Source organism: Corapipo altera, unplaced genomic scaffold (genome assembly GCF_003945725.1).
Source record: "Corapipo altera isolate COAL_440 unplaced genomic scaffold, ASM394572v1 56, whole genome shotgun sequence".
Taxonomy (NCBI): Eukaryota; Metazoa; Chordata; class Aves; order Passeriformes; family Pipridae; genus Corapipo; species Corapipo altera.
Window position 1 is genome coordinate 4,436,288 of NW_020884896.1, and position 26,908 is coordinate 4,463,195.

The window sequence follows — 26,908 nt, forward strand, 5'->3', positions numbered from 1 at the left end:
CACCTAAGTATGCCCTCACTCAGGGGAATACAACTCTCTGGATGTAAACCTTTTGGCCCCAGTCCATTTTTGTAGTCTGCCCTGCACCTACTCAGAAAAGCCATTGATGCCTATGGGAGTTCTGTCTAAAGATGTAGAAGAGTCTCAAGACATCTTTGTGACCTTACAAAGATGAATAGATTGTTTGGTTTGTGTTGGTAGCCCATGCCTTCAAAACTGTTTCTTGCTGTGTAGAAAAACCACTTTGACCTGCAATTATAAATTTCCTTATGTAATATGGAAAATTTATGCATTATTGACAAATCTACAAGGAATTGAATATAGAAAGCATAACAGGAAAACTTCATTGGTTCTATTTTTATGTTTATTCAATGCAGCTCAGAAACAAGTATAATATAACTCTTATCCCACAAATTTGACCATTAAATATTAAAAAAGGACTTACTGGTCTTTGATAAGAAGTTTAATATGTGACATGCATACTAATAGGAAAATCAGTTTTGGATGAAAGTCATCTAACAGCAGAAAAGTGAGTTAACAAGAAATTTTGTAGACACCCTTAAAAAGATGTCATGAAAGAAGTCCTTTCATATCCCTTTATCCAAATACAACTTCTCCATTCTTTGCAACTTCCCCTCCCATATCCACTTCCTAAACTTTAAATCAAATTTACACCATAGAATATTTAGAAATACAAATAGTATACCCAGTAAAGTACATTAATTATGATGAATGATAATGGGAAAGAAAATCGTGCATAGTTGTCTATGTGGTAAGGATTTTTAACATGGAAGCAATCAAAGATACAGAAAAGTCTTTTCATTACTGACATTGGTGAACTACACACACTGTGTTTACTTCTCTCGCTTTTTCTATCGATGCTGGTTTGGTTGCTCTTGTTCGAATTGATCTTATTCGTATTGTCAGGGGCACTGCAATTGTTAGTGATTGCTGCCAGGGCTCTGTTCTTGCCTTCTTCATCATCTTCATCATCATCCTGAAAGGAAACCAAACAGCAGGTACTTAAGTGTAAGCTTCATCACCTATTGACTTTAGAGCTGCAGCAAATGGGATTTTTCTTTCAGCTCCTCCTCTATCTCACTCCTTGACTTCAAGGGCGAGCACCTACGTGCACCAGACAGCTTCCTTCAGCTTTCAAAGCCTCCATTTGTGGAAAAAACACTAACTTAAACATCACCAAGAAAAGCTGGATTCAAATATGGCCCACTAACTTTACTTAAGACAGCAGCAAACTCATGAAAGGCATGACAGCAAGTTGTCTTCTCCTCAGGGCAAATATGGCAAAAGTTAGTGCCTAGAAAGTGGATAAAGCAAAGCCCCAGTCTGGAGATGGAGAAGGTTGGGGAGCTTCCAGACTAGCTAGTCAAGCGAGTTGCCCCCCAAATCAAGCACCCCAGGATAAAAGACACTCTCCTTCTGTGCAATTTGCTACTCAATTCCAGTGCTTTGTGATAAAAGTTATTTTTTAAAAAATGAAATAAAATAAAGAGGGACAAGCTCCATAGCTAATTTAAAACGAAATAGTTAGTGCTACTTTCTTTCAAGTCCTGAAACTCATGCTTTAAGTTCAAAGTTATGCTAGGGTTAAACATATTTTTCTGTGCTTCACTGCATCAAGACAGGTCTTTGGAGAATGTTGTATAAGCCTTCTGGTGGGTTTTGTTTCTTTGATTAGAAATGGCTAAGAGCCATAAAGTTCATGTATGAAATCTTCACCCTTTGATGTCAGCGGGTTTTCTGTTACTGACTCAGAGGACATGGGATTAGCATCAGTTGCAGCTTCAGCTCTAAAACTTCCTTGAAAGTCCTGGGGTATTTAGTTTGGTATGGGATGTTGCAGAGACACCAGCAGATCCAAGCTACAAAGATGGGCTCCAATTTTGTATCTAAACTGAGCCTCATTAGGTATACTTGGAGAAGGGGTCATTTTAATTCAGGTAGGCATACACATAATTTTAATTTTCTCCTGATAATTGTATGGTCTTCCAAATCAGTGAGTGGCAAAAAAGCAAGAAAAGTCTAAAAAATTTATTTGTGAAATGTAGAATGCAGAATCTCTTTCCTCTGACCAATTTGCTTTTCTCCATTTGGATCATGAGAAGAAACAGATTCCACAAGGACAAACTTAGTAAAGGTTAAAATGTACAGCCTTATGTGCAGCCAGACAAAAAGCTCATTTAGAAATATCCGAGCTATTAAAGTCAAAGAAAGCTCATTAAGCCACATAAGTGATCTCCATGCCAAAGCAGAATTGCTCTTCTACCCAGGGTACATGTAGATGGCACAGTCCTTGAGTCTTTCTTCATCTAAAATTAGTGACACCCTTGAAAATTAATGTGGAATCTGTCCTCAAACTGCTGGGAATCAGTGAAGCAGAACAAATGGAACTAAAAAAGCAATTATTACTGCTTTTCACTTTCAAGCAAAAAAAAAATCTGGTATATTTTATTTGTGAGAAATAAATGTAGCTCAACACATCATCCTAAAAATATACTGACCACAAAATCTTGCTCATCCCCCATCCAGCCTTCCGCACCTTTGTGTGAATTTTGAAACCAAAGGCCAGGATAAAAATCTGCCTATAAAGCATTAAGAGGATCAATCCATAAAATTCCAGTCTGAACCTTAAACAATCCCCAGGATAGTACTAAAACTCAAACCTCGAGTTTTACTTGGGGCCTGACTCTACTATAAATACCTCTCTTCTGCTTCAAAAAGTTCAGGCAGCTGAGGGGAGTGCTGGGGATGGCAGAGGATCCTCTGTCAGCAGTGCCTGGCACTTGAAACAAGGCACCAGAACAACGGCCTAATGAATGCACTCAGCACATCAAAAGTTAATAAAATAAAGGAACCTGACAGAAGAGTCCTGACTTTTTCCCCCTGTTCTCATATTTTAGAAAGGGGGGGGAAGCAATACAACATCTCTACTTCAAAACTGGCAGGATTTGGGGCATTGCTCAGTGTAAGAGTCTATTTTTCTCCTAGGTAGGGCTGGCAATAAGTTGTTCAGAATTAGTTTTACTTCAGAGCATTAACGGGACATTGTGCACGTGCCATTTTTCCTTTCACACAATCACATGTTAGCAACTCGCAGGAGGCTGATACATTATTAGGTTGTTCTTGGTTCCTTTCTACTCCCCAAGAGGCAGTTCTTACTTAAGCAGAAAATACTGCACGCAGGGCACATGTACTGGATTCTATTTGCAGTGTAACGAGGCAGGGCTCTCGCAAAACAGAAGAGTTTACAGAAAAGTGCTGTATTACATTGTTGAAAAGGAGAAAGCTAGTCTAGAGGAGAACCACAAAAACTGCTAGTTCATAAAAAGCTGCAGTCTTATAAAGTGGGACTGTTGAGGGACTTTTCCAAATTGTTATGGAGAACTGAGCATTATGAAAGACTAGGCTGGCTTACAGGATACATAAAAAAAAAAAAGTGTTGTGAGTGTCCAAAGGTGGCTCTAATTTTAAATACTTGGATTTTTTTCTGGATTCCAGCTATGAGGAAATAGCAGTTTGCACTAAGAAAGGCTCTATTTAGACACCAAATCAGCAATATCCAGGAAAGGTGCTGTACACCACCAGAAAAGCACTGTATATGGCACCTGCTACTGTAGCTCATGTTCATACTAACTGAAGTGTTTGCTGACATCCAACAGCCAACAGAATTGAGGAAAGTTGTCACTTCCAGTGGATAAAAAAGCTGCTCAAGATGAAAAACATTTCAACCTAGAGTGTTGCACACCTGGAGCTTATGCAGTGCTCATGAAGACTGGACGATGCTTGCACAGAAATGTCAGGTAGGCTGAACAGCACCCTTGTACCCTTATTTTCAGTTTTCAAACTGTTCTCCATTCTGCCTAAAACGAAGAGATTTAAGTGAAAGACAGAGGAAGTCCAGGAAGGAATACTCATCTTTATAAGAGGGCACAACTCACAACTTTGTACAAAACAGAAGAAACTTGAGAGGGGCAAACTCTCCATTTAAGCAGCCTGTTGTTATGGAGCTGATGTGAATGGCACATTCTGCCTGACCTTCCTTGCAGCAAGTGGTTCCTCTGCTTTTGCCATTAGCTCTGAAGTTGTCTCTGTGGGTCCTGGTTCACATGGTGTGAGACACTGCAAGAGCATGGGTATGATGAGCTCTTTCACCAGTTTATATTCCAAATTGAAGATCCCAAGGGCTTCAGAAGGATTTGATATGCCAGTGCCCACCTGCTTTAAAGAGTAAAGTGGAAAGCAAGCGAGTACAACTAATTCCTATACAAGAGAGAGGGTGACATTTTCATTTCTCCTCCTACATTTATTTACATAATTCTGAATGCAAATTTTCTATCAGCTCACATATGGGAATAACAAAATAGGAAGTGAGATTTCCAATTAACCTAACGATAATGAGGACAGCACATTTACAGTGACGATGCTCACACATAAATTGCTAAGTACCCTCCTAGACAGTGACACGAAATTTTAGCTGGTACTTCTGTCCTTGTGATGTTCTTTTTTACATTGAGAAATACAAGTCAGGTGTGCTCTCCATGACACCCTGCTCAGTAAGCGGTGCTTGTCCTTGGCTACATTAGGAAAAGGACATGACAGGCATTTTCCCTATTCTATGGAGTCTTGATCTAGGATCAAAAAACTGCCCTTTCCCTTATATTTTTATCTTTGTGTGGGCAAGAAGTGATTTTGGATGGCTTGTTCACTTCTGATGCACAGCAGAAAAACTGGAAAAAAACTTCTGATGCGAAGCAGGAAACACTCCTAAAGTGAAAGACTATTCCCTTTGGTCATTAAGTCCATCACAAAACTTTACCATAAGTCTTTCTTCCTTCCTCATTTTAAGGCTGTACCTCCACTTCCATGCACATCTTTGAAGTCTATGAGTTTCCATGTCCACACCATTTGCAAGCACCAGTATGTGCTCCAAATGAAAGTGAATCTGACACAGGCAGGTGAAGGCAAGGGCAGTCATGAGTGCCCTTCATAGATCCAAAGATGCTTAATCATCCAAGCACTGAAACACTTTACTTTCTTACCCAAACCTCCAATAAGCTTTCTCTTTTTTTCCCTGCTCTATGAGCAAAATGACAGCCACTTACTCCACAAGATGGATATGCTCTGAGGGAATTGTTACTGATGTTACCTTGCCAAGAAAAATTACTTTCAGGCTTTCCACTCAAATCCTCATTCAAAATGAGTGTTTGCCCATTTGCAGACAATCCCCTGATAGATGTTATCTCATAAAACCCACTGGGTGGCTCAGCTTTGTGTCCATTTTGCAGTGTTCCTCCACATACCTAGACCTAATGACAGCTTTGAACATATTCCTGTATATTTACAGGACTTATCTCTCATCCAAACACCCAAAATCACATATTAATTGATGAACTATCTAGACATAAAAAACTCCACATATTGGTTGATCTTCATTGCTTTGAAGCTCCTCCTCTTCAACTCAATATCCTGTTCCTTGAGTCTATTGAAGGGCTTTGCTTAGGCATTTGTGATGCTCTGTTCTAGTTTGGCTTAAACAGTTGACAAACTTTCTTCTTCTGGTCCTTTAACCCTACAGCACTCAACCAAACCTCCTTCTGCATTTTTTTTCCCATTATTCTCATTTTTCATGTTTTACTTTTTTCAGTTAATCCAGAAATTTCATAAGCTGCTTAAAATTTTCTTTTCTCTCATGCATATTAGATTCAGTTCCATAATTAAAAGCTGCAAGACAATCATCTTCCAGCTTCCTTGTGATTTCTTTTTCATTGCTTATGAAAGCAGTGCTATACACTGGAGATGGAAGATGTGACAAAACCTCAGAACCTGTCCTGATTATTTCAGCAAGACGACAACCATCAGAGTGAAAAACGCCTATGCTGATTTCATCCATTTCTATTTTAAGCATATTTCACAGTATTTCAGAGTTGTGAGAAACTCATTAGAGCAGCAAAAAGCGCTGTTATAATAACGATGCAGAAGAGAAAGTGAATCCCAGTCTGAGCTTCAGCTGCAGCTGTTGAAAGAGAAGATGTGAACAGAAGGCAACAGGGATCTGATAGACCCAGGATGTGAAGCTGTCTGCTAGGAGACTGACTCGTGTTCCACGCACATGAAGGTTTCATAAATGCAATGTGATAAACTCTTTTCTTTTTTTCCATTTTGCAATCAGGTCAAGTCATCAAGCTCAGTCGAGTTTTTGAACCGTAAGTAACTATATGCTTTTGCCTGGAAGACAACAAATGTCTATGATTTTTGTGGTATGTCTAGCATATTGTTTGATAAATGGCCATAAAGTCCATGCCTAAAGAGAGAATCATTATGGAAGGGTGCCTCAGTTTGCTTGATCTCTTCCAAATAAGATCCAGGTATAAAAATATTTTTCTTTTTCTCAAGAGTATTTTATTTCCCTGTCCTAATTCTAAAAAAGAAACTTCCTTAAATACATTTACTATTAGTGCTAAGGGAATTAATTCTCTTTATCAGGTATAATTTAATTTTAGTTTATAGAACAATAACCAAAGAATTAAAATACCATTGGAAGTTCCTTTGAACTGAGTTGATGCAGAGTGCAGAAATGAGTCACAGCATACTCTAACAGTGCTCCAAAGATGAAGCTGAAGCAGATACCGAGGTACACATCAATTGCCTTAATAAAGCAATTAGCATTTGGGAGTGAAGTCCTGGCTCCCATCATCAGTGTTGTCATTGTAAGGACTGTGGTAACACCTGTGGAACGCAAAAATATATGTTCTGATATAACATGCATAGAAATGAAGGCCTCCACTGCAAGGGCCCTATTACAAGAGAGTTTTTCCTGGCTCTGAAACTCCAAATATGCCACAGCATTTAATGGGTCATGTTTTAGAAAGAAGGCTTTTCAGTGAACTTATAATTTTTATGAACTTATAATTCTGAAGTTAAATGCTTAAAAATACTAATGAAAACTGTTAGTAAAGCTGAGAAGACTAGAAATTAAAATGAGAGAGATTTTGGTGTCATGGAATGTATATTTATGATTAACACATTATTATTGCAAATCTATGCAAAAGCTCCCTTTAAATATTCAGATATCATTTTGCTCAGTGCAGTTGCCCAATGGCCTCATTTGATGTGAAATCTTTCTACCCTATTCTGCAGGAGTGTTTTTCCCACCCCACCTGCAGCCTGATCAAAACTGATTTGAATTCTTTCCCTTTCAGAATATCCTTTATTTGAAATTAATTATATTTAATCTCTTATAATTCTCTTATTATTCATGTGTTAATTAGTATGTATCATTAGACCTCACAAAAGCCTCACAATTCTGTCTGTGCATGCCATGTGTTTTAATATGTTTAAATTATTTCCAAAATGACACAGTTTTTTCCTTTGCTTTCAGCAGCCTCCCCTGCCTCTAAGTCTCCTGTAGCTCCCAAAGATATTTTTCTTAGCTAAAGAATAGCAAGGCTTTAAGGGGATCCACACATATACTAGGTATGGCAAACCAAAAAAGTAATTCCATAAAACTCAGAAGTGTTTGGAACTTTGGGAAATGGATGCCATGTACTTGTAATAAAGAAAGCATGATAATGATCCAGCTCTTGGTTTGGTTTGGTTTGTTGGCTTCTCACCTATGCAGATTCTAGCTGGAACTGATGACTGGCTTATCCAAAATGATACCCAGGAGAGCACAACCAGTAGGATTGATGGTACATATGTCTCTAATATGAAATACAAGATGTTTCTCTTGAGTTCAAAGTGAAACACTAGTTTTGGGTAACGTCCTGTGGAAAGAGCAGGGAAAAATATTGTGAAGGTGTAATTCATAAAAAGTTCTTTGAAATAACAACCTGTATTATCTTTGGTGCACTACAGTGCAGTAAAAACTTAACAAACAAGCTTGAAAAAAATTAAAGACAGCGCTGAAAAATTCAAGATGAATACTCTAAAATTAACAATCAAAATATGTAACACCCAGTCACCATATTCAGAGTTTTATTAAAGGTCCCTTGAACTGGAAATTAAATGAAGATTAGTGAAGGAAAAAATAAAACCATTAATGCATGGAAAGGATGTTTCATTATATAACACAAGGAAATTTTAAGTCACATATGTATTTAGCTGTCACTATTCATAACAATAAATGAGCTATGATATGAAGTAGCATAACAACAATTGTAATTTCACAAAGTTAGAATGGGTTCTTACCTTTACCTATCTCACATATTTATTTTGCTTTTCTTTTCACTTACTATCGTTCAAGATCTGGATTAAGGGTACCTGCTCTGATACTGCTTACCTACCTCTTATATTCCACTTAAGCGGTGTCTTTGTATCTTGACTACCTATTTTTTCTTTATATTAATGCATTACAATGTTTGTGCTACTCTGAACAGTGTCACTATTGTGGCACAAATGATTTGCTTCTATGTGAGTGATTTCCAGAAGATGAACTTTTGGGATCACAGAGTCAAATACAGAATTGGTTTTCATGAGGGGACAGTACACTTGTAAGCAAAGCCCAAATTTTTTATCCAGCTCAATAACCAAGCAAAATTTTGCCTATGTTGAAGCACAGGATCTGAAATTGTTACCAGTTCAATGAATCTCAGGAAGGCAAAATCTTTCTTTTTACTAATTTAAAAGAGCACAAAGGACTTCTTATTCTGAAGTTCCAAGTTCAAAATTGTTAATAAATTTTTACAACATTATTTTGACAATAGAAAATCAGAACACCAGTGAGAGTGTAATGCTCTGTAGTCAAATAGCTTTGGCTGCAGCTATTTTAATACAAAACATTATGCTCTCTGGGACTTATGTTTGCTTCCAGTGCTGTGTGCTGCAAGTCAGGACAGAAGTACAGAACGGTGAATTCACTTTAGCAACAACAATATACACACAGACAGGCTATTTGTGCATCCCTCAGGTGCACTGTGAGACACAGTCAAAGAAGAATACTGAAAAGCTTGAACTGCAAGCAATGGATGCCAAAGAATGTATTATTGCTCCCAGACTAAAAAATGAATGGTTAAATCTTCGTTTTTGAAAGAATTATATATATTGCATCAAGGGAACAATAAGGATTCACAGAATTCTTAAAACCAGAAAGAATTGCTAGATTATGTAGTCTGACCCTAATCACAAGCCATTAAATTTCCCCAATTATCCCCTGCTTTGAACTCAGTCATTTTGGTTGGAATAGAGCCCACCTTTCACACAGACATGTAGACTTAGTTTAAGGATATATAGACACACAGTATCCACCATTTCTCTCAGTAAATAATTCCATTAAAAATTAATGTCTAATTTCTAATATTAATCTAATTTCAGTTTTCTGCCATGCTGACTGCCTTTTCTCTAGTGAACTAAAGAGTCCTCTAGTAGTCAGTTCTTTCTCCTTTCAAAGGTAAAAATGCACTGTATTTAGGGTTCTTTTTTGTAAGTTCAGTATATTAAGATCCTCAAGTGTCTCACTGATAGAAGAAAGGATACAAAGATGAACATTAGATTTACACTATCTCCAGGAGGCAAGAAATACAAAGATGTTTTTTGCCATTATTATCATTTTTATGTGAAACAGGGAACATTAACCAATGTACCTCTACCAAGGCTGTGATTTTTACCACTGCAGTTGTTTCGATAAATGCCGCTTTGCTAACCAAAATTGATTTTAAGTGTAAGCAGACCAAAATAAAGCACTCAAAAGTTCGGAAGTGAAAAACTTACAGTTGACTGTGCAGCATTATTGCTTCTGTCTGCACTCATCCTTGCACTAAACTGAGCACTAGTGCCATGGAAAAACACTGAGTCTGGACAACAAAAGGCTATAGCCTAGAGCATATTTAGGGAAAGACGACTGAATACTCCACAAAAGTAATTTGTTTTGTGCTTCTGTGCTGACCATAGAGAAGGATGTCTTGCCACATGCTCAGCAAAGGGGAGTGAAGAGACTGGACCATACTTCCTGCAGAGTATCACAGGCACTTGGGAGTTCCTGTAGTTCAGCCTTAGAAGAACTTGTCTTTAAGAAGGAAAACTCTGAAACAGCCAATGTAACCATACAACAATACTGTCTCCTTGTTAGTGCCCTGCAACTGTATCTCCATTTACCTTAGTATAAAAGCCAAGTGTGTACATGGGAAGTTAGTTCAAAATATCAAATTTGAAAGTCATGGTTTTCCACTTTGCTGCAATTTCCAAGTGTAGACAAGCCTTTTGGGTATTATGATGTTATTATTTCTCCTGATGCCAGAAATTTCTGAAGTAATGCGAAAAAAGAGGAATAGAGATGTAATGGCTTATAGCTCAGTGGCTTTTTGGGGAACAAAGAAGAGGCATTCTAATCTTAAGGTTTTCTGATTGCCAGAATCCAAAGACACATCATGGACATGATAATAATAGTGTCAGCATTTCTCTAAAGAGTTCAGAAGAGCTTTTATAATGGAAATTTTGAAGCAACCTATCTATAGAATTCATCAGAGCTCCTCCTGTAATAAACTGAAGGAAGCAGTAGTCGAGAAAAAGTATTCAGTGCATACTTATCATGCTAAAGAAATGAGCAATGGGATAAAATGAAGATAGGGAAATATTACAGTCATTTTTTCATCTACACCACACACGTACCAGAAGTTATCATCTCTAAAAAGAACAGATTTGCTACTCCAGTTGTGTGAGCTGCATATGACAGAGTAATGCTGTATCTCATTGCCTTTGACTTGCACAGCTGAGACTATAGTGCCATCAGCCAAATCAAAATTGAAACAGATTTATATAATCCTAGTCCTGGTTTTACTAGAGTTAACTCAAGTACAGCTCAGATTAACTCCTTGCTTGAGTCTTATTGACAACAAAATAATTGCAATAAAATGAAAAGATTTTTTTTCATTCAAGTTTCTCACCCATTATGAGTGTCACGTCCGTGTGAGACTGCTCTGATTTAAATGTGATAATGTGATGGAATTAATCTCTGTGCAGATAGCTAACGGCAGCAAAGGCATAGCATTAGCACTTACCAAAGTGTTGAATTACTGTGTTTAACACTTTCTCAGATGACTCTGAACTTAAATGACTGTCAATATACATATGCTAAACACACCAGAAGGTGGGGTATTCTACTTAGGTCACCTCACAGCAAAAGAAGATTAAACTGAGTTATTTTGGGGCTTTATAGAATTTACTAGAGGGCAGAAGTAAATTCTGCTAAGTACCCTAAAAAGTAAAAGGTGACAGGTGACAAAAAAAGGTGGCAAAAAAGTACAATTTGATCCAGCTGATCACTTTTGTTGCAGTATCATAAAAATTATACCCGAATAGCCTCTTTCTCAGTAGCTGAGCAGGTCTAGATCCAGGTCTAAGGCAGATTTTTATGAAGGCAATAAAAACTAGTTTATTCTGTTTTATAACTTGCCTTTGAAGATTGGCTTTTGTCTTTTAGAATTATATTCTAATATATAGTGCTGATTATCTAACACTTTGTATAGAATCTCCACTGATGATTCTATCAGTAATGACTATTGCTGCACTGTTTGAAAAATAGACATAAACCTAAACAGGCTTCCTTATCATGCCAGGTCATTCATTTTCTGATAATGCCATTTTTCTTTGGCATCTGTTCCCAGCTGATGGCAGAATGCTGCATCTCTGCTCTTTTCTGCAGCATCTCTCACCAGCAGGTGGTCCCAACAGAGACACCTGAAGGAAGAACTGATCCTCTATAAATGCTGTCAGCATTTATAACTTCCACTCTAAGTGTTATGGGATGGGAGCATCTTCCCCACAGCTACTTCTATGGACTTTTTGCTGAACTCTACTCCAGTAAAAGACTGCTCCACATCATTCTTTATGTAAGAAGCACTTTGGTATCCTGCACAGGGGCATGCAGTCAGGCACAAAGAGCATACTTTTCTCTATCATGAATTATTTATGCTAACCCCTTGGGTGTCTGCTAAAATGTGTGATGTACATCTTGCACAAGCACATCAGTAGAATTCTACCAATGCATCATTTTCTTCTCTACTTGTGTCTTTTAAGGACATGCTACAGGAAAGTTGTAAATAGATTTTACTGGCTTAACTATACACTAAAAATGTAGTTTTCAGTATATAATTTTTTTATTGCTTGTTTACAACGAACACATGCATTAAGGAATTATTATGCCCCCACTCGTACACAACAAATAAGTTGTACAACTGAAATACAATTCTCTGACTGCTGCAGGATGCTAAGGGTGTCGATACATATTGTTAATATGCTATTATAGCTCCTTTGTGTCCCCCCCCCAGACAAAAATCAGTTTTTTGTTCTTCATAGTTTAGATCTTATGAACTATCTCTTTTCTTACTTGCTTTTCAGAAGTGAACTAGAGGAAATTAAAGCTCAGGCCAGGCTTCTCAACATGTGTTTCATGTTCATGAAAACGCTTTACAAAAAGTAAGTTTGAAATTCAAATTTCCTAAGAATGAAGCAAACCCTTTCATGTAGTGTTTGTCAGGAGGTATATTTATCCATTTAGCTTACCTGTAAAAAAACCAGAAAAACTATGCCACGGGAAGTTTTCCAAGTGCCCATCTCTACGTATATATATACTACAAGAAACTTTGCAGAAGTTAACAAAAAATGCCCTCCAATATCCTTCTGTTTCATTCATTGCATTTCAATATGTTTTTATGTTACTGCAACTTTTTCAACGCATTTACCAATTTTTTTTTTCTAAATTGTTTTACATTGCAGAATTATCTCAAAAACAACTCATGATAGAAAACTGAAGATGAGCCTGTAGAACAAAGCAAGGTAGTGCCTGTGTTTAGAGAGGAAGAGACTCTGACTGATGAACATACACTCTTTGTAGAGTCTGTTATATTTATACACTCTCATAAAACTTTTGCAGTCTATATATAGTTTGTATCCCTTTTGATTTCAGATCACTAATTATAAGTGACAGCAACTTGTTACTGGCTTAATTGTGACCTCCCCCCTGAGAAGCTGATAATGTGGTGGCCAGGGGACCACAGAGCTTCAGCACTGCATAGCCAAATGAGAACTGATGGGCTTCTAGACTGAGAAGGCTAAAACAGGATTTGTGATAGACATCAAAACCCTGGCAGTGACTGTAGACAAGAACAGCAGCCAGCTGCCTTTGTGATCTCTTTTTAATACAGCAAATATCTTGCCTATGTGCATCAAGGAGCCAAGACTTACTTTATGCTTCTGCCTCTTCTTTCCCTCTGTTCTGCCAAAATAATACCTTTTGAATAGGCAATTTGTTGACTTGACATTTTTGAAGTGAGGAAGTGCAATGAGAGCCCTGTTGCCTGACATGTCTCTCTCTGCCTTCTGGGCTGAAGACTTAGCTTTAGACTAGACCTGAGCAAGCTGAGCCTCTTCATTCCTGCTGCCACTGAGGAATTAGCAGGAGGGTCGCAGTAGCGAGAGTAAGACCTAAGGAAAGATGCTGGAAAAAAGCTATCAACAGCCAATTAGCCTGAAGTTTTAAATTATGTTTTTGCTTCTTTCTCCAACTAAAAATGGTAATTGAGATTAATTAGCTATCACTTGCTGCGAAAATAGAAGCATTTATTGAGTGGGAACACATGGAGTCTGTCCTGTGCCCACTACTGCTCACTAACAAACAGAATGACATACCAAGTGTCTGTTGAGAGTGGAGTGTTATGTTAACACATTGGAGAACAGGATTAGAGCTCAAAAATACCTGAACTATGAAAAACCAAGTAAAACAAGATGCAATTCAACAAAAGCAAGTACAAAGTCCTGCACTCAGATGGGCATTGCTCGTTCCCAGAGATCAGGAAATATATGGTCACAGGGCAAGAAGGAAGACAGAGAAGTAGAAGGAATCACAAGCTGAACAAGGTCAAAAATGCATGATTATTTTTTACAAAAACAAATACCAACCTAGAATGGATAAAGAGGAACAGAGTTCATGGAACACATTAAGTAAACCCTTCCATCCATCTGATGGGAACAGGATACCCAGTTTTGGTTGCTGCATATCAGCAGAGATATGAGAAATTTGATGGGACAACAATAGCAAAAAGAGGATATCTAGAAAATTGGTTATATAAATTAAAAAAGAGGAGAGTTGTTGGTCTGAAAAAATATGTATCTGTGTTGAAACAGTGAAGGCGCCACTGAAAAATAGCAAGGCATTTGTCTTCAATATCCACATAGGGGTTTGAAATGCAGCAAGGGAGATCAAGATTAGACATGAGGAAAATATGCGTGTAATAAACACCAGGAAAAAAAGATCATCTAGGGAGGCTGTGAAGCAGGCACTTTGGAGGTTTGTCTGACTTACTCCTAGAAACATCTGTCAGGAAGTAGGCTGTAGATATAGATGACCTTGCCCTGCGACATGAGAATAGATTCAATGAATTCTTAAAGTATTCCAGCCTTATTTCTATGATTGTTTAAACAAAAAGCTAGGCTGTAACAGTCCTTCATTGCTTTTATGTTTTTCCAACAAGAAAAGTAAGCTTTTTATATCAGTATTTATTACTCTCAGAGTGCAGGTGGTGTTGGCAGGACACTTAAACAAAAACCCAGCACCCACTGATGAAGATACACAGTGTAAGAGTGTAGCAGTGTATGCAGAATGAGGACTACAGTTAGACATGTAGGAAGTGTTTCTAACAATTACTTTACCCATGTCTAAAAGGAAATTGTTCTGTATCAAAACAAAGTCAACACCAAACCCTAGCCAGCAATCTACCTAACATTATTTACAGTGACTTACTATTATGTCATTACAATAATGTGATTACTATTATGTGGTACATGCTGTTCTGCAAACAAGATTAATTCACAGTGTCCTTTTCTTAAATTTATTGAAGTTACTTATGCAGGAATTTTGCTGACTGCATTTTAAATTTGGCTCTGTCAGTGGCTGTATGTGAACTTGGGCTTTGCACTGTTGCACAATATTTCACTTGCACAGCAGCTGTACTGTCTGTTCAAGTTCACAGAGTATCAAATCCTGATTGCTTTTTTCGCTGTGTTAGGAAATACTGCACACAGCTCTTCTCTCATAACTAGCTTAAGCCTTTTGAATTGTAGCAGTTATAAATAACTGTTAATTATAATGTAATTGTTATTTATGAAATACTCTCATCTATTAATGGCATTAAGGAAATGCAAAGCATAATTTTTCACTTCAAAATTGACTACATAGCTCCATAATTTGTTTACTTTTTTCTTTTAATATGGGCTACAGTAGGCACCGCTTTCCAAAAAAATCTGTACAAAACAACACCTAATTCAGAATGACTCAATAGAAAATTAAGAGGATTAGGAGATTTAATTTTATGCAGTATGTAGTATTTAGCACTTGACAGCATGGCTTTCTTGAACAGGAGAACTGAAACAAGGAGGTGTGAGAAATTTAAATCGAATTAAGCTGCGTGTGTTAAAACGTATAATTAAAACAAGTGGCTTTTGACTTGATACATATGATTCCTGCCAACACAAACAGAGAAAGACAGCATCATTTACTGGAACAAGAGTACAGTTCGTCTGATCACACCTGGTCAACTCTAATTGGAAACTGGCCTTAGTCTATTCAATCAAAAAACCCAACAACAAACGAAAACAAAAAAACAACCAACCAAAACCAAACCAAACCAAATTATTTATTTTTTTTTTTTAGAGTCTTGATTCTGTGATAGAAGGTGGCAGGAATACTTTCCTGTATGGTGAACAGGTTCTAATAACCTTCTGGGTAGAACAGCAGTAAGGATTATTCTTCTTTGATTGAACCTGATGCTGCTTACCCACAAGCTGTAAGAAGGAGGAAGGCAGGCAGATGTCATTTATGTAAGTATTAAGAAACTCTATAATCCTAGAGTCTGTTAGTAGGTATTTAATTTCTACTTTTCTATCCACTTAAAGAACTTTGATTTTTAGCCTGAATTTAGATCACAAGTTTCTTCATGTTGTGTTATTAAAGCAGAAATACCCAATAATAGAACAGAGAAACTCTATTTCTGTGGCTCGGAATTAGTAACATATTCTCTGGTGAAACTGCAGTTTTGAAGGATGTGTGTGTCTTGAGTTAAAGATCACCCTTTTGGTTTGTGTGCTGACTTGAGCAGTAGAGAAACCAAGTACACAGTGAAGAGCAGCAATGAAGGACCTAAGAGTAACTCAAAGAGCATAAGGCGGGTTTGGCAGGTCTTGAAATCTCCAAAAGACCTTTCAAAATCTCTGGAAAATAAATAGGAACACACTTTTTCCTGAGGTTAAGTCCTGCAGTTAGAGGAAACTTTCTAGAGCAGTTTCCTAAGGTTGGCAGAAGAGTAGATCTGTGGAAATGCCCTTCCCTGGGTAGAGGAACCTCCGGTTGAGCAATCTGCACTCTGCTGCCACCAGGCTGGGCAGAGGCTGCCACAGATAAAGAACAACTCCTACAAGCAGTAGACATGAAATTCAACTTCCTGCAGTTATTAAAGTACTCAGCATATTCTTGGAATTTCCATAGATGAACAGACTTTTGACTTGCCTAATAAAGCCAGAGTGGCTGTTCTGAGCTGGGTACCCCAGGGTCCCTGGTCTGTCTCCAATTTAGATGCTCAATTTACAGACAACTCGTTCTTTCACACGAGCTCTCCCTGACATTAAATGGAAGAAGTAGTAGACCACTTGTTTATAATCCTTTAGATAATGTGTAGCCTCCAAGAAAATGCTCAAAAACTCTCAGTCTTTACATTAGCTGGATCTCTGCTTGTAACATCTGGAAAAGTATGGCTTCAAAAATGTAATTATTAGAATATGAAAACTGTCAGTCTAACAGAAAGCAGTGTGCTCTGTTCCTTAATGCTGCTCTGTTTCCAGAGCCATATCACAAACTGTACCTAGAAAGTGCTATAAGGTTGTTTTTACCTGTCTCATATACAGCCTCAGACACAGAGGTAAAGTGGTCTTCTACTGTGTATTGTGCCAGCCGGAGTGTGTCCAAACCTTGAACTGAATCATTTCCTCTGGTCCAGTAAAATGTAACATCATTGATGTTATAACCCCCTGTAGTGATACACAAGCCAACAAGAGTGTTTATTTTATGCAATAATTAATTTGTGTTGAGCACACTTATGGTTCAGCTGTTTCTTATTTGTCTGCCTGAAAGTACAGTTAGACATAAACAACGACAAGTTTTGACAGAATGTAATTCCTGTTCACAACAAAACTCCCAATAACATGCAAAGTCTTATAAGCTGAAAGCTGACATTTTTTGAGGTGGTCTTTTTGTATCTTTTATTTCAGGATAGATGACAAACTAATAAAACAGATTAGTACCATATGGTATTCTAAAGGCAAAAGCTTTAAGGAAACAGAGTTTTTATGAATTACAGCACTGCCAGCATTTGCACTACACATGAAACGTGCCTTCTCTTGCATCCCAAGATGCTATTTTGTGGTGCAGTGCATTTGGTCCTCATTCCCATAGAAATTAAGGGGTGAGGAGAGCAGCAGAGCTGCTGATTGCTGGTGCTGTGCTCTGACCTCGGCTTGAATCGTCACTTGAGATGATGTTTTGGCTTAGGAGCTTGAATACTTCCCAAGGACACCAGCTTAGAAGCTGATGTTTCTGCAGGCTCAACAGTGTGGCATGCTTCAGGGGCCCCAGGAGGTTTCCTCTTAACCTTCAGATAGTAATTAGGAGCTGGATGAATCATCTATCAGAAGGCAACTGTATTTTGCACACACTTGTCAATATGCAGCACAGTCATAGCTAAAATACCTCTGTAGCTTTTCCCCATTATATGAAAGGCAGACACTTTACAGACTAGTGTATATGATTAATTCAAGATTATGTTAATGTAATTTACATGTTAACAGGGAGCATTTGAACATCTTTTTCTTTAGCTTACTTAGATCAATCATTCTTGTATTTGACAGACTTATATTGTGCGAGTTAATAGCTAAGCTTAGGGAACAGAAACATGAGCAGATGATTATTTTTAGACCTCAGTCAACTGTAAGTAAATTACAGTGAGACAATAAGGCAATACATTACACAAGGGTATATGCTGCAAAAAGAACAAAGCTCTAGAATCACAGAAAAAATGATGTATTAAATTTTTTTTTAAAAGCACCTCCTAATATTTTTAAGTTATTGGCTTTTTTTCTTGCAATGACAAAACAAAACCGATTTCTTACAGCCCTTTCATGTAGGAAAAAACCAAGTTCAGAAATTTCATTGTAATGAAACAGTGGACTGGTTACCAATTAAAATGACAATTTTACCTGGAAATTCTTTCTCCACTCCTTCTTTAAAAGTAAATTTTGTTTTACTAACACTGGAACTTATATGAAAAGGGATCATGACCTGGAATCTCTGCTCACATTATCATATTTGTAGCAATTAAAGCCAAAATAGCATTGTGTCAAAAGACTAAGTCAAAAGCATGTGTATCCAAACTAAGTTCTCAATTCCCTAAAACCACATGCTGGGAAAATTCCCAGATTTGGGAGATGTAAAATAAAAGTAACCTATAAACAAATGCTTGCATTGTCCTTAGTCAAAACTAAGAGGTTCATAAAAGAAGTTTTTATGTGTGACTCCAGACATGGATTCATTTTACTTCCCTTCAGTATAAATGAACTGCAGACATTTAAAGAGAGTCCAAAGAACTAGAGATAACCACAGTAGATTCCTTTTCATTTTTTGAGACATTCAGTCTTCCAAGTTGTGTGAGATGGGAGAAGTTTTTGGTGCCCACACGGACAATAACAAGCATATCTCGAAATGGAGATTGTCTTGCTTTTGTTCCAAAATATTTTCATTAGCTGAACAATTAGTGGGTTTTGGTGATGCTTCCAATGAAAATTCTTTGAGAATAATAATTCCAAATTTTCATGGAGAGAGCCTTCCCAATAGACAGTAAAGTTAAATAGCACAGTGCTCCCTCTGTGCAAAGTTGGTTTTTATTCAGAGGATTAATATTTTACTAATTATAAAATGTTTTAGAAATTTATAGAGACAAAATCCTTAAGCCATGTTATTTGGCTTTTAGAAGTAATCTTTATTCTCTTTACATGACCCTGAGTTTTCATTCTAACTAGTTTCTCAAGCCCAAAATTCTCTTTCCTGTACATCGTTGATACAGTATGAGCTGCTAATGTCAACAAGGTTAACTACAGGAATAGTAAATTTGGAATTAAACATTCATAATGCCTAATACAAATTAGTTTCTTTACCTTTCTGTTGCTAATTTTAATTTTCCCTGATTGTCAAGCACAAGTTAAGTGCCTTCACATGCCTCTTCACTGAATAAATGGTAAAAGACAAGTTCAAAAAGGAAATAAAATTTCAGAGATGGGCCCAAGACATGAATATGTATTCAGACTGGGAGCCTGGGGGGGGGGGGGGGAATGGAGAAAAAACCTTTAGCCCAGAATGAATGAATGGTGGCTTTCCCTGCCACATGGCAGAGAGCATGAACCTCTCTGGCAGCACCAAGCAAGACAGGAGCCAGGAGCCCTCCAGTTTCCCAAATGTCACAGCAGCCATATCAACAGAGACTCAGAGCGACAATTTCCTGTTTCCTAACATACGCCAGTACTACCTTCTAAAGAGTTGCAGTAACAGGGGGAAAAAAATAGGCATTTTGGTCAAAATGTGTTTTGCTATGTAGAAAGTATAAGTCAATTAAAGTTATTAACTAGTAATAGCAGAATAATATGTTGTAGAGGTCAGTAGGGATGCTTTACTGTGTAAAGCCATTACTTCATAATATCTCGATAATCACTTAATAAAGGGCCTAACACTTTGTTTCAGCTCAAATTTTTGCAATATATTTTACATTTTATTTATTTTCTTTATAAACATCAGTATGTGTGCGGATGTGCATGTATGTTTGCACTCACAATTCTTAAAACCCAGGTAATGGTCTTTGCAAGCAGTATTCTAGGATGGTGTCATTATTCATCTATAAATTACCATAGCTTATCCCATGAGGAAACAACCCCCATTTCCAGCCTACCCAAAAGAAAGGACTGCAGTGCACAGAAAAAAAAGGGCCACAGCCAAAGGCGTACTCTTTCCTTTTTGTATTTATTGCTTCTAGCTGTTTTCCTCAAAACTAAACTCCATTGCAATTGGAGCATTTGTTAGGACGTGGCTGTGTTTTCCCTTTGGACAGGAGACACTTGTGTGCTGTTGAAAAAGCAGATGGAATAAATCTGAAAAATGCTTGGTTTTAATTATAGGGGGAATTCTCTTTTTTTTTTTTTAATTCTGTCAAATAAATTTTAAGTTCCTGTGGGACGTATATTTCATTTTGGAACTAGAGAAAATACTAAATGACTCATTAGGCATTGCTGTTGATTTAAATCCATATACATTGATTTACCAGTATGCTCTTCAAAGGAAAATAAATTAGAAATAAATTCCAATTCTAATTCAAATCATTATTTGTTAAACAGATCTTACAAAACTGCTTATCTAGAGGGACTCCTGTGTGAAGAAGGTTTTTGGGTTCATTTCCCTTGTGTTTCTGTCTAAAATGAAATTTTACAGCAATCTTCTAATTGGTCATTATCAAGAAGAGATAAAGAACACACACACACTCCTGAAGAGATACAGAATAAAACCTGACAAGTACTGAAAAGCCTTCCAAAAGATTTTGAGTATGTTTTGGTACATATTTAAATATATATATTTTCATCTTACAGAATTGGTTATCATTTTATGTTATTCCATGCAAAAATTATTTTGTAGAATCTTGTCATATGAATGATAGCAAACAGTTACCTATAAAAACGCATGTTTGGGTGTTTGCAAAGTAACCATATCTACAAAGTATTAGAGAGCATATTTTAAAGAAAATATGAGGACATCGGTTGATAAAATGAGAAAGTATATTTAGTCTTGGTCCATCAATTGATAACATTGTCTCCCAGAGCACTGGTACAGTGGCAATTAAATAAGTCATAATAAACCTGTTTACATCAATCTCAGAACTGTCCATGCAATTACATTTTCTCAGTATGAAAACAGTAAATTATTAAGAAGAACTATATGTCTTACAAATAAGCCTTATTCTAATTTTTTTCTCTCCTAAAGGAATTGTATCTCGGGGGAAAAAATTACACGCTCTCTGAAAGAGAAATTTAATTTCCTCGTCTGTGCTAGAAAATGCCTGCTCACAGAACTCCCTCTGAAGACCAACAGAGTAACTGCAGGATGCACTGCAAAACCAAGCCTGTGAGAATCTCCCGATGTTTTGCTTAATCATTAATGGCATTGTAGCATTTCAGTAGTGCCATGCTATTTTCAGTGATGTGTCATGCAGATATCCTTGTACACAGATTCTATTGTAATTCAATAGGCACTGGTCACATTATGTCCATTGCCTTCTTTAAAAATTCCAGCCACCCTGATAATATCTAGCATTAAAAAACCACAAATATTTTTCTAGTTGTATAAAAAGAATAAGGATTAAGGGTCTTACAGCTTTCCAGTTGCAAAGTACATGTCTGTTTATCCATTGGATATTTAGTCAGATCCATGCTGCATGATACAGTTGTGGTGATCCTTGAAAAAAAAAAACCAGTTTGCTAATTATTAACAGCATAAAGTTGTTCACCAGTAAAAACAAAAAAAATGCTATGCATCCTCCTTGAGATAACATTTGCAGGCAAATACCTACTGGGAGGGAAAACACCCTATTATTTACTGGTATCTAATGTGCAAGAGTAATAGCATCCCAAACAGGAAAACACTCCAGATGATCCGGGTTTAGCAGCAGTCTAAAAAGGGCACTGTTTGCTCCCTTCTCACTTACAGTGCACATTTTCCTTTGTTATTCTGTAATATATTTTAAGATTTGGTTATATTTATCAAAACCTATTATAAAGAATAATCCACAATAAATAATGCAAGTTAATCATCACAGCTTGCCTTCCCCTTCATTGCAAACAACTGAAATTGCAACATACAATTCCTGTATTTGGTCTACATGAAAGCAAAAGGGTCTAATTAGGGAAGAAGAGAAGATCTATTACTACATTTAATAATTCATTCATATTGGCCAATGATATTACTATTCATAGAACTACAAGGCCATGCATATTCTACTTTTACAAATAGAACCATTTTCTTAAGCAAAAAATACGCTAACCTGGAAAGTTTAAAATCAAAGTAGATGCCAATTACAAAGGGTGACACATGGATATACACACCGTATAGCATACAAGACTGTTCCATTAGGGTATATTCTTATAAGACGATTCTCAACAGTGACATCATGAAGAAAAGACTTTTTTGAATCCACTATGAATGTATCTGGTACCCAAAGCATTTCCACAAGCCGACCATCTAAGCTTAAACTCTTATTACCATCGAAACAAAGTCTCTCATCAGTCCATCGCTGCCTTAGAAATATGGTAGCTGTGTAGTCCTGAAAGAGAAAAAAAAAAAATTACCATATAAAGGAAGCCTGTGTTGTATTCTGTTTTACAGAAATATAAGGAAACAGCTGTTGGGCACAAATAAACTGTGACTCTCCATGTCCAACAGCAGCTGCACTGACTCTCATACTGACAAATTTACTAGCACTCAATGTGAGGTGGTAGATTTTGTTCTTACAGTAAAAGCTGATGGCCTGAGTCTGGGACTATAAATCAGCTGAAGTCATTGGAACTTTGTAAGCAGATAATCTGGCTCTGCAAATCTTTAAATTTTAGAATTATTTATGTAAGTGTTCCAAACATAATTTTGTTCGCATAAGCTACTAAATAAACAATGATTTTTTTAAGAACACTTTGGAAAAAACTGAATACATTTAGATAGACAAAAGAGGTTAGTGAAACAAGAATCATCATCTTTTAGCACAATTTATCCTTTCCGCATCACAAAGGAAACAGTGATACCAAATTTATCAAGACCTTGAATATAACATTCAGCCAATTCCCCTTCAATTTAGATATGCCTTGCAGTCCTACATTAAAATAACACTATTTCCTAACACATTTTAAATCAATTTTTGATTTTATGGAGTGTTTTCACCAATATTATAAATTCATCTGAAGTTCTAACCTTACTTCCCCCTTTCTAAATAGTAACTAATAATTACTAATACACTAATATTTAACAGCTGATTAATGAATTTTGGGCTTTTATTTGATTTACAAATGGAAGATCTTTAATTAGAAATTATATTCCATTTCATAGTTTGTTCAAAAACAAATGATACAAATTTCATGAAACACAGCTGGAATAAATTAATGTGTGACAGTAAAAATAGAAGAGAAAAACAGTCTAAGTTCAGCTGTGTCTAATCATAAAGAAAGACAGTGACTTCAAAGGTTCATGAATACATCTTCATTTTTCTGAAATGCATAAAGATTTAGACATTTAATCTGGAAAATAAATACTGATCCACATGACTTTCATTAAGATTAATACTCAGTAGCAAAGTTCTGTTTGTATCTGTGAGAGGTGTAATTAGCAGCTGCATTTCTATATTCATTATAGTGCTAGAAACTATATCTGTAGTAAAAAATAAAATTCCACCTCCTAACCCATTTTGACTTCACAAGGAGACGAGCCCAAAGTCACATTGCCAGCAGCTGTAAGCACAAGACATTAGCTTATCAAGTAGAACAAAAAAAGACTGCAAAAGCTACAATACCATATTTATTTCTGATATTGTATCAATGCTTGCAATATCCATACTCATTCCAACTGACACAGGACCATCTGCAAAAAAAAGAGGAAGTCAGAATGTAGCTCATAGCTCTTTCATACTCAGTTTTCAGGAGAACTGGCTACAAAATCTTCCAATTTTTTTTTCTAAATGTTTAGAAGCTTTCTTAAGAAAGGAAATATTTCTCAAACTTAAATTATGCAAGAATTCTAATATTTTTAATAAAAATGAAATACTTTTAGGCTAACAGTATCTTAGTTTTAATAAACAGGTTTTATTTCTTAAATACTTTCCAGTTTATATGATTTTTCCCCAGAAAAAAATGTGCTGGGGAAAGTATTACACAATAAGGTGTGGAAGGCAAAATCCCCATGATACATCACACTCTTCTACTCTGAGGTGCAGAGCAGTGGAAAGAATTCTTCCAGTTGCAACATCTGGTCCATCAGATGTTAGTAGACTAAGAAGTTTCACCTGGCCACGTCACATGGTTAATATCCAGATGGCATAGCTGAGTGACTTTATTAACTGCCCATTTAGGAAATCGTTGTATATATTGTGCCATTGCATTTTAACATTTTGCTTTCAACCACTAGCAGTAAACTTGGGATATTTGCATTTCTAAAGGAAAATTAGTAATTTAATTTTCCTTTTAATATTAATGTGAACTGAAGGCTTATTCAGTGTGATTAATACCTTACCTAAGTAGCTGTTATTGTATTGTTAGTATGCTCAGATTCTCATTTCCTTGTGAACATGCATTTCACAGTATTGGAAGGAAGATCACCAGCTGTGCATTTGAAAATGCAGAATTTGTGCAGAGCTTTCACAGAAACATTATTCCTGATTGCATATGTGCAGAATAATTAACAGAGCACTTGTACAAGGAAATTAATATTAAATAAATGCATCTTTCCAAGCAATTGAGAAGCAAAGGATACAGTACTGAAAAATGGAGAAATATTTTAGGTAAGGTCTACATAACTGATAGTGCCCATATATTACAGGCACGCTGCTGAAAGCCCCTCATGGCTCCCTGCAATGCATTATATGCAAAGCTCCTATATGGCCCCAGATGGCACCCAGAGGAAGATGGAGTCGAATTCTACCCGCCCTGGGTAACACTAAGGAAAAAATATCATTCTAAGTCACATAACTGTACTAGTATTTTTATTTTTTCCAAAATAGTTTCTATTTGTAATGTGTATGTTTAAGTCATTGAACCCCTATCGCTCCCAAAAAAATCTATAAATCCTTTGTTTCGGACTTAGTTGAAAGTTTAAATATAAAGCTCCAGCTTAAAGTAGGACTGTAGGTTTTCAGCATGCCCAGATGGTAACCTGTGTGTTTATTATATACTATAAAATTTTATATAGGATTTAGAAGAAATTGTTTCTCTATTAGAAGATGACTCTGGAACGAAAGCGACTGAAAATCTCTCAGATCACTGACAGCGTGTTCTTCTGTTTCTTTCCATTCTTTTCAGGTTTTGATACTCCAATAATACATTTATGTTTTCTCCCTCCAGGATTAAAAGCTCAAGCTTCCAGGAAACTCAGCCCAACCTCCTGTGCTGCAACAGCAACAGAGACAATTAATACTTATGCTTACCGTTGTACTATATCATTATTACAGGTACCATGTTGCCAGTCCCAGAACATATGTCAGACCCTCAAAATTCATTACATTTTAAAATAATCCATTTTCTGACTTTTTTCAAGTCTTCCTACAAATTCTCATGTATGACTGTAGCAGAGCATAGTGCTGCCAACTGTCACACAATTATTTGGGGGGAACCTCATCCTGCAAGACATATGCCTAATGATCAACCATCCTAATGAGAGGACAATGCACTGTTCAGATGGTTATGTGAGAATCATGGCTGGGAATAATCAGACTCTTTTTATTATATCATATTTTATTGGCTGGAACAACACCTGATCCTTGCCTAGTAAGGTAACACAGATATGGGGAAATGTTCACTAACAGCATTACAGTATCATCAGTGCTATTGTTACACATATGAGAGGAAAAGCTGATTTTCCCAGAAGATTACTGAAATTAAGTAGGGTTTAATTTTTCTGGAAACACACAAACAGGAACTTATAGACCTCTTCCTTCTTTCTTTCCTGTTGAAGTATTTTTCAAAATAGTCCTGAGTAACACAACAGTATTGTAGTGTTAGAGAATCACAGAATCAACTAAGTTGGAAAAGACCTCTGAGATCATGGAGTCCAACTTATGACCTAACACCACTTTGTCAACTACACCACGGCACTAAGAGCCACATCCAGTCTTTTCTTAAACACCTCAAGGGATGGTGACTCCACCACCTCCCTGGGCAGCTCATTCCAATGCTCTTCTTCTTCACTCTTTCTGTGAAGAACTTCTTCCTAATGTCCAACCTAAACCTCCTCTGGTGCAGTTTAAGACTGTATCTTCTTGTCCCTACTGCTAGTTGCCTGGGAGAAGAGACCAATATCCACCTGGCTACAAGCTCCTTTCAGGTAGTTGTAAAGAGTGTTGGGTGACTTCCAAACACCACAAGACCTCTAGCTCAGGTTAAGAGGTACTTCAAGCTTAAACTGATTGTGCTAGCACAGACTTGCCCTGAGGTTCAAGTGCTAAGGAGTGGTAGTGGAGTCAGGGCAAAACCATCCTGTTCCGCTAGCCCCAGCTGACAGCTGGCACAGGCCAAGTGCTCCAGCCTATCAAGCCCAGCACTCCTGAAAACTCAGCAGAAAATTATATCACCTAAGATACAGCAACATGCTGTATGGGAGGAGTTCTGCAGGAAAATAATTATGAAAAGGATCTTTATTAACAGCATACAAGCTGCTGAGAACTGATTTGCTACAACGGTTAGTCAAATCAGAAAAATATTAATAGTAAAATGCTGATTTCTTCTTTTGCGTGCGAGGCTAAATGCTTTTTTAGAAAGGCACTATAAATTGTAAAGTATTAATAACAGAATGAGTCTGCCCATAATTATTCACCAGGGTTTTCCCTGAACTTCCTCTGAATGGTCTCCTGTTGACAGTGTCAAAAACTGGGCAGGAGACCAGATGAGGCAGCCAGTTCCTACATTTCCATATGTTTGGCAGAAGTTGTATGTACAATGACAACTTCAGAAGAAATCTACTGACCTTCAGAAAAAAACTAAAGTCAGTTTGTCCTGCATTAGCGAAGGAAATCTTCAAAGCATGGCAAAGGCCTGCCAAAGGGAGTGCCTTGTTAAGCAATTGCTGTGC

General features: G+C 36.9%; 1 protein-coding gene across 2 annotated transcripts in view; it reads right to left on the reverse strand.

Moving 5' to 3' along the window:
• Positions 1–372: 372 nt before the first annotated feature.
• LOC113949455 (gamma-aminobutyric acid receptor subunit pi-like) overlaps positions 373–26,908 on the reverse strand; it is a 47,518-nt gene continuing 20,982 nt past the window's right edge. For both annotated transcript variants that reach the window (XM_027648072.1, XM_027648073.1), the window contains 7 exons: positions 23,643–23,710; positions 22,192–22,409; positions 21,462–21,544; positions 16,891–17,028; positions 7,629–7,781; positions 6,551–6,744; positions 373–997 (listed from right to left, as the gene is read on the reverse strand). In XM_027648072.1, the coding sequence (XP_027503873.1) occupies positions 686–997; positions 6,551–6,744; positions 7,629–7,781; positions 16,891–17,028; positions 21,462–21,544; positions 22,192–22,409; positions 23,643–23,710 (1,166 nt within the window). In that variant the 3' untranslated portion in view covers positions 373–685. The remainder of the gene's footprint in view (positions 998–6,550; positions 6,745–7,628; positions 7,782–16,890; positions 17,029–21,461; positions 21,545–22,191; positions 22,410–23,642; positions 23,711–26,908) is intronic.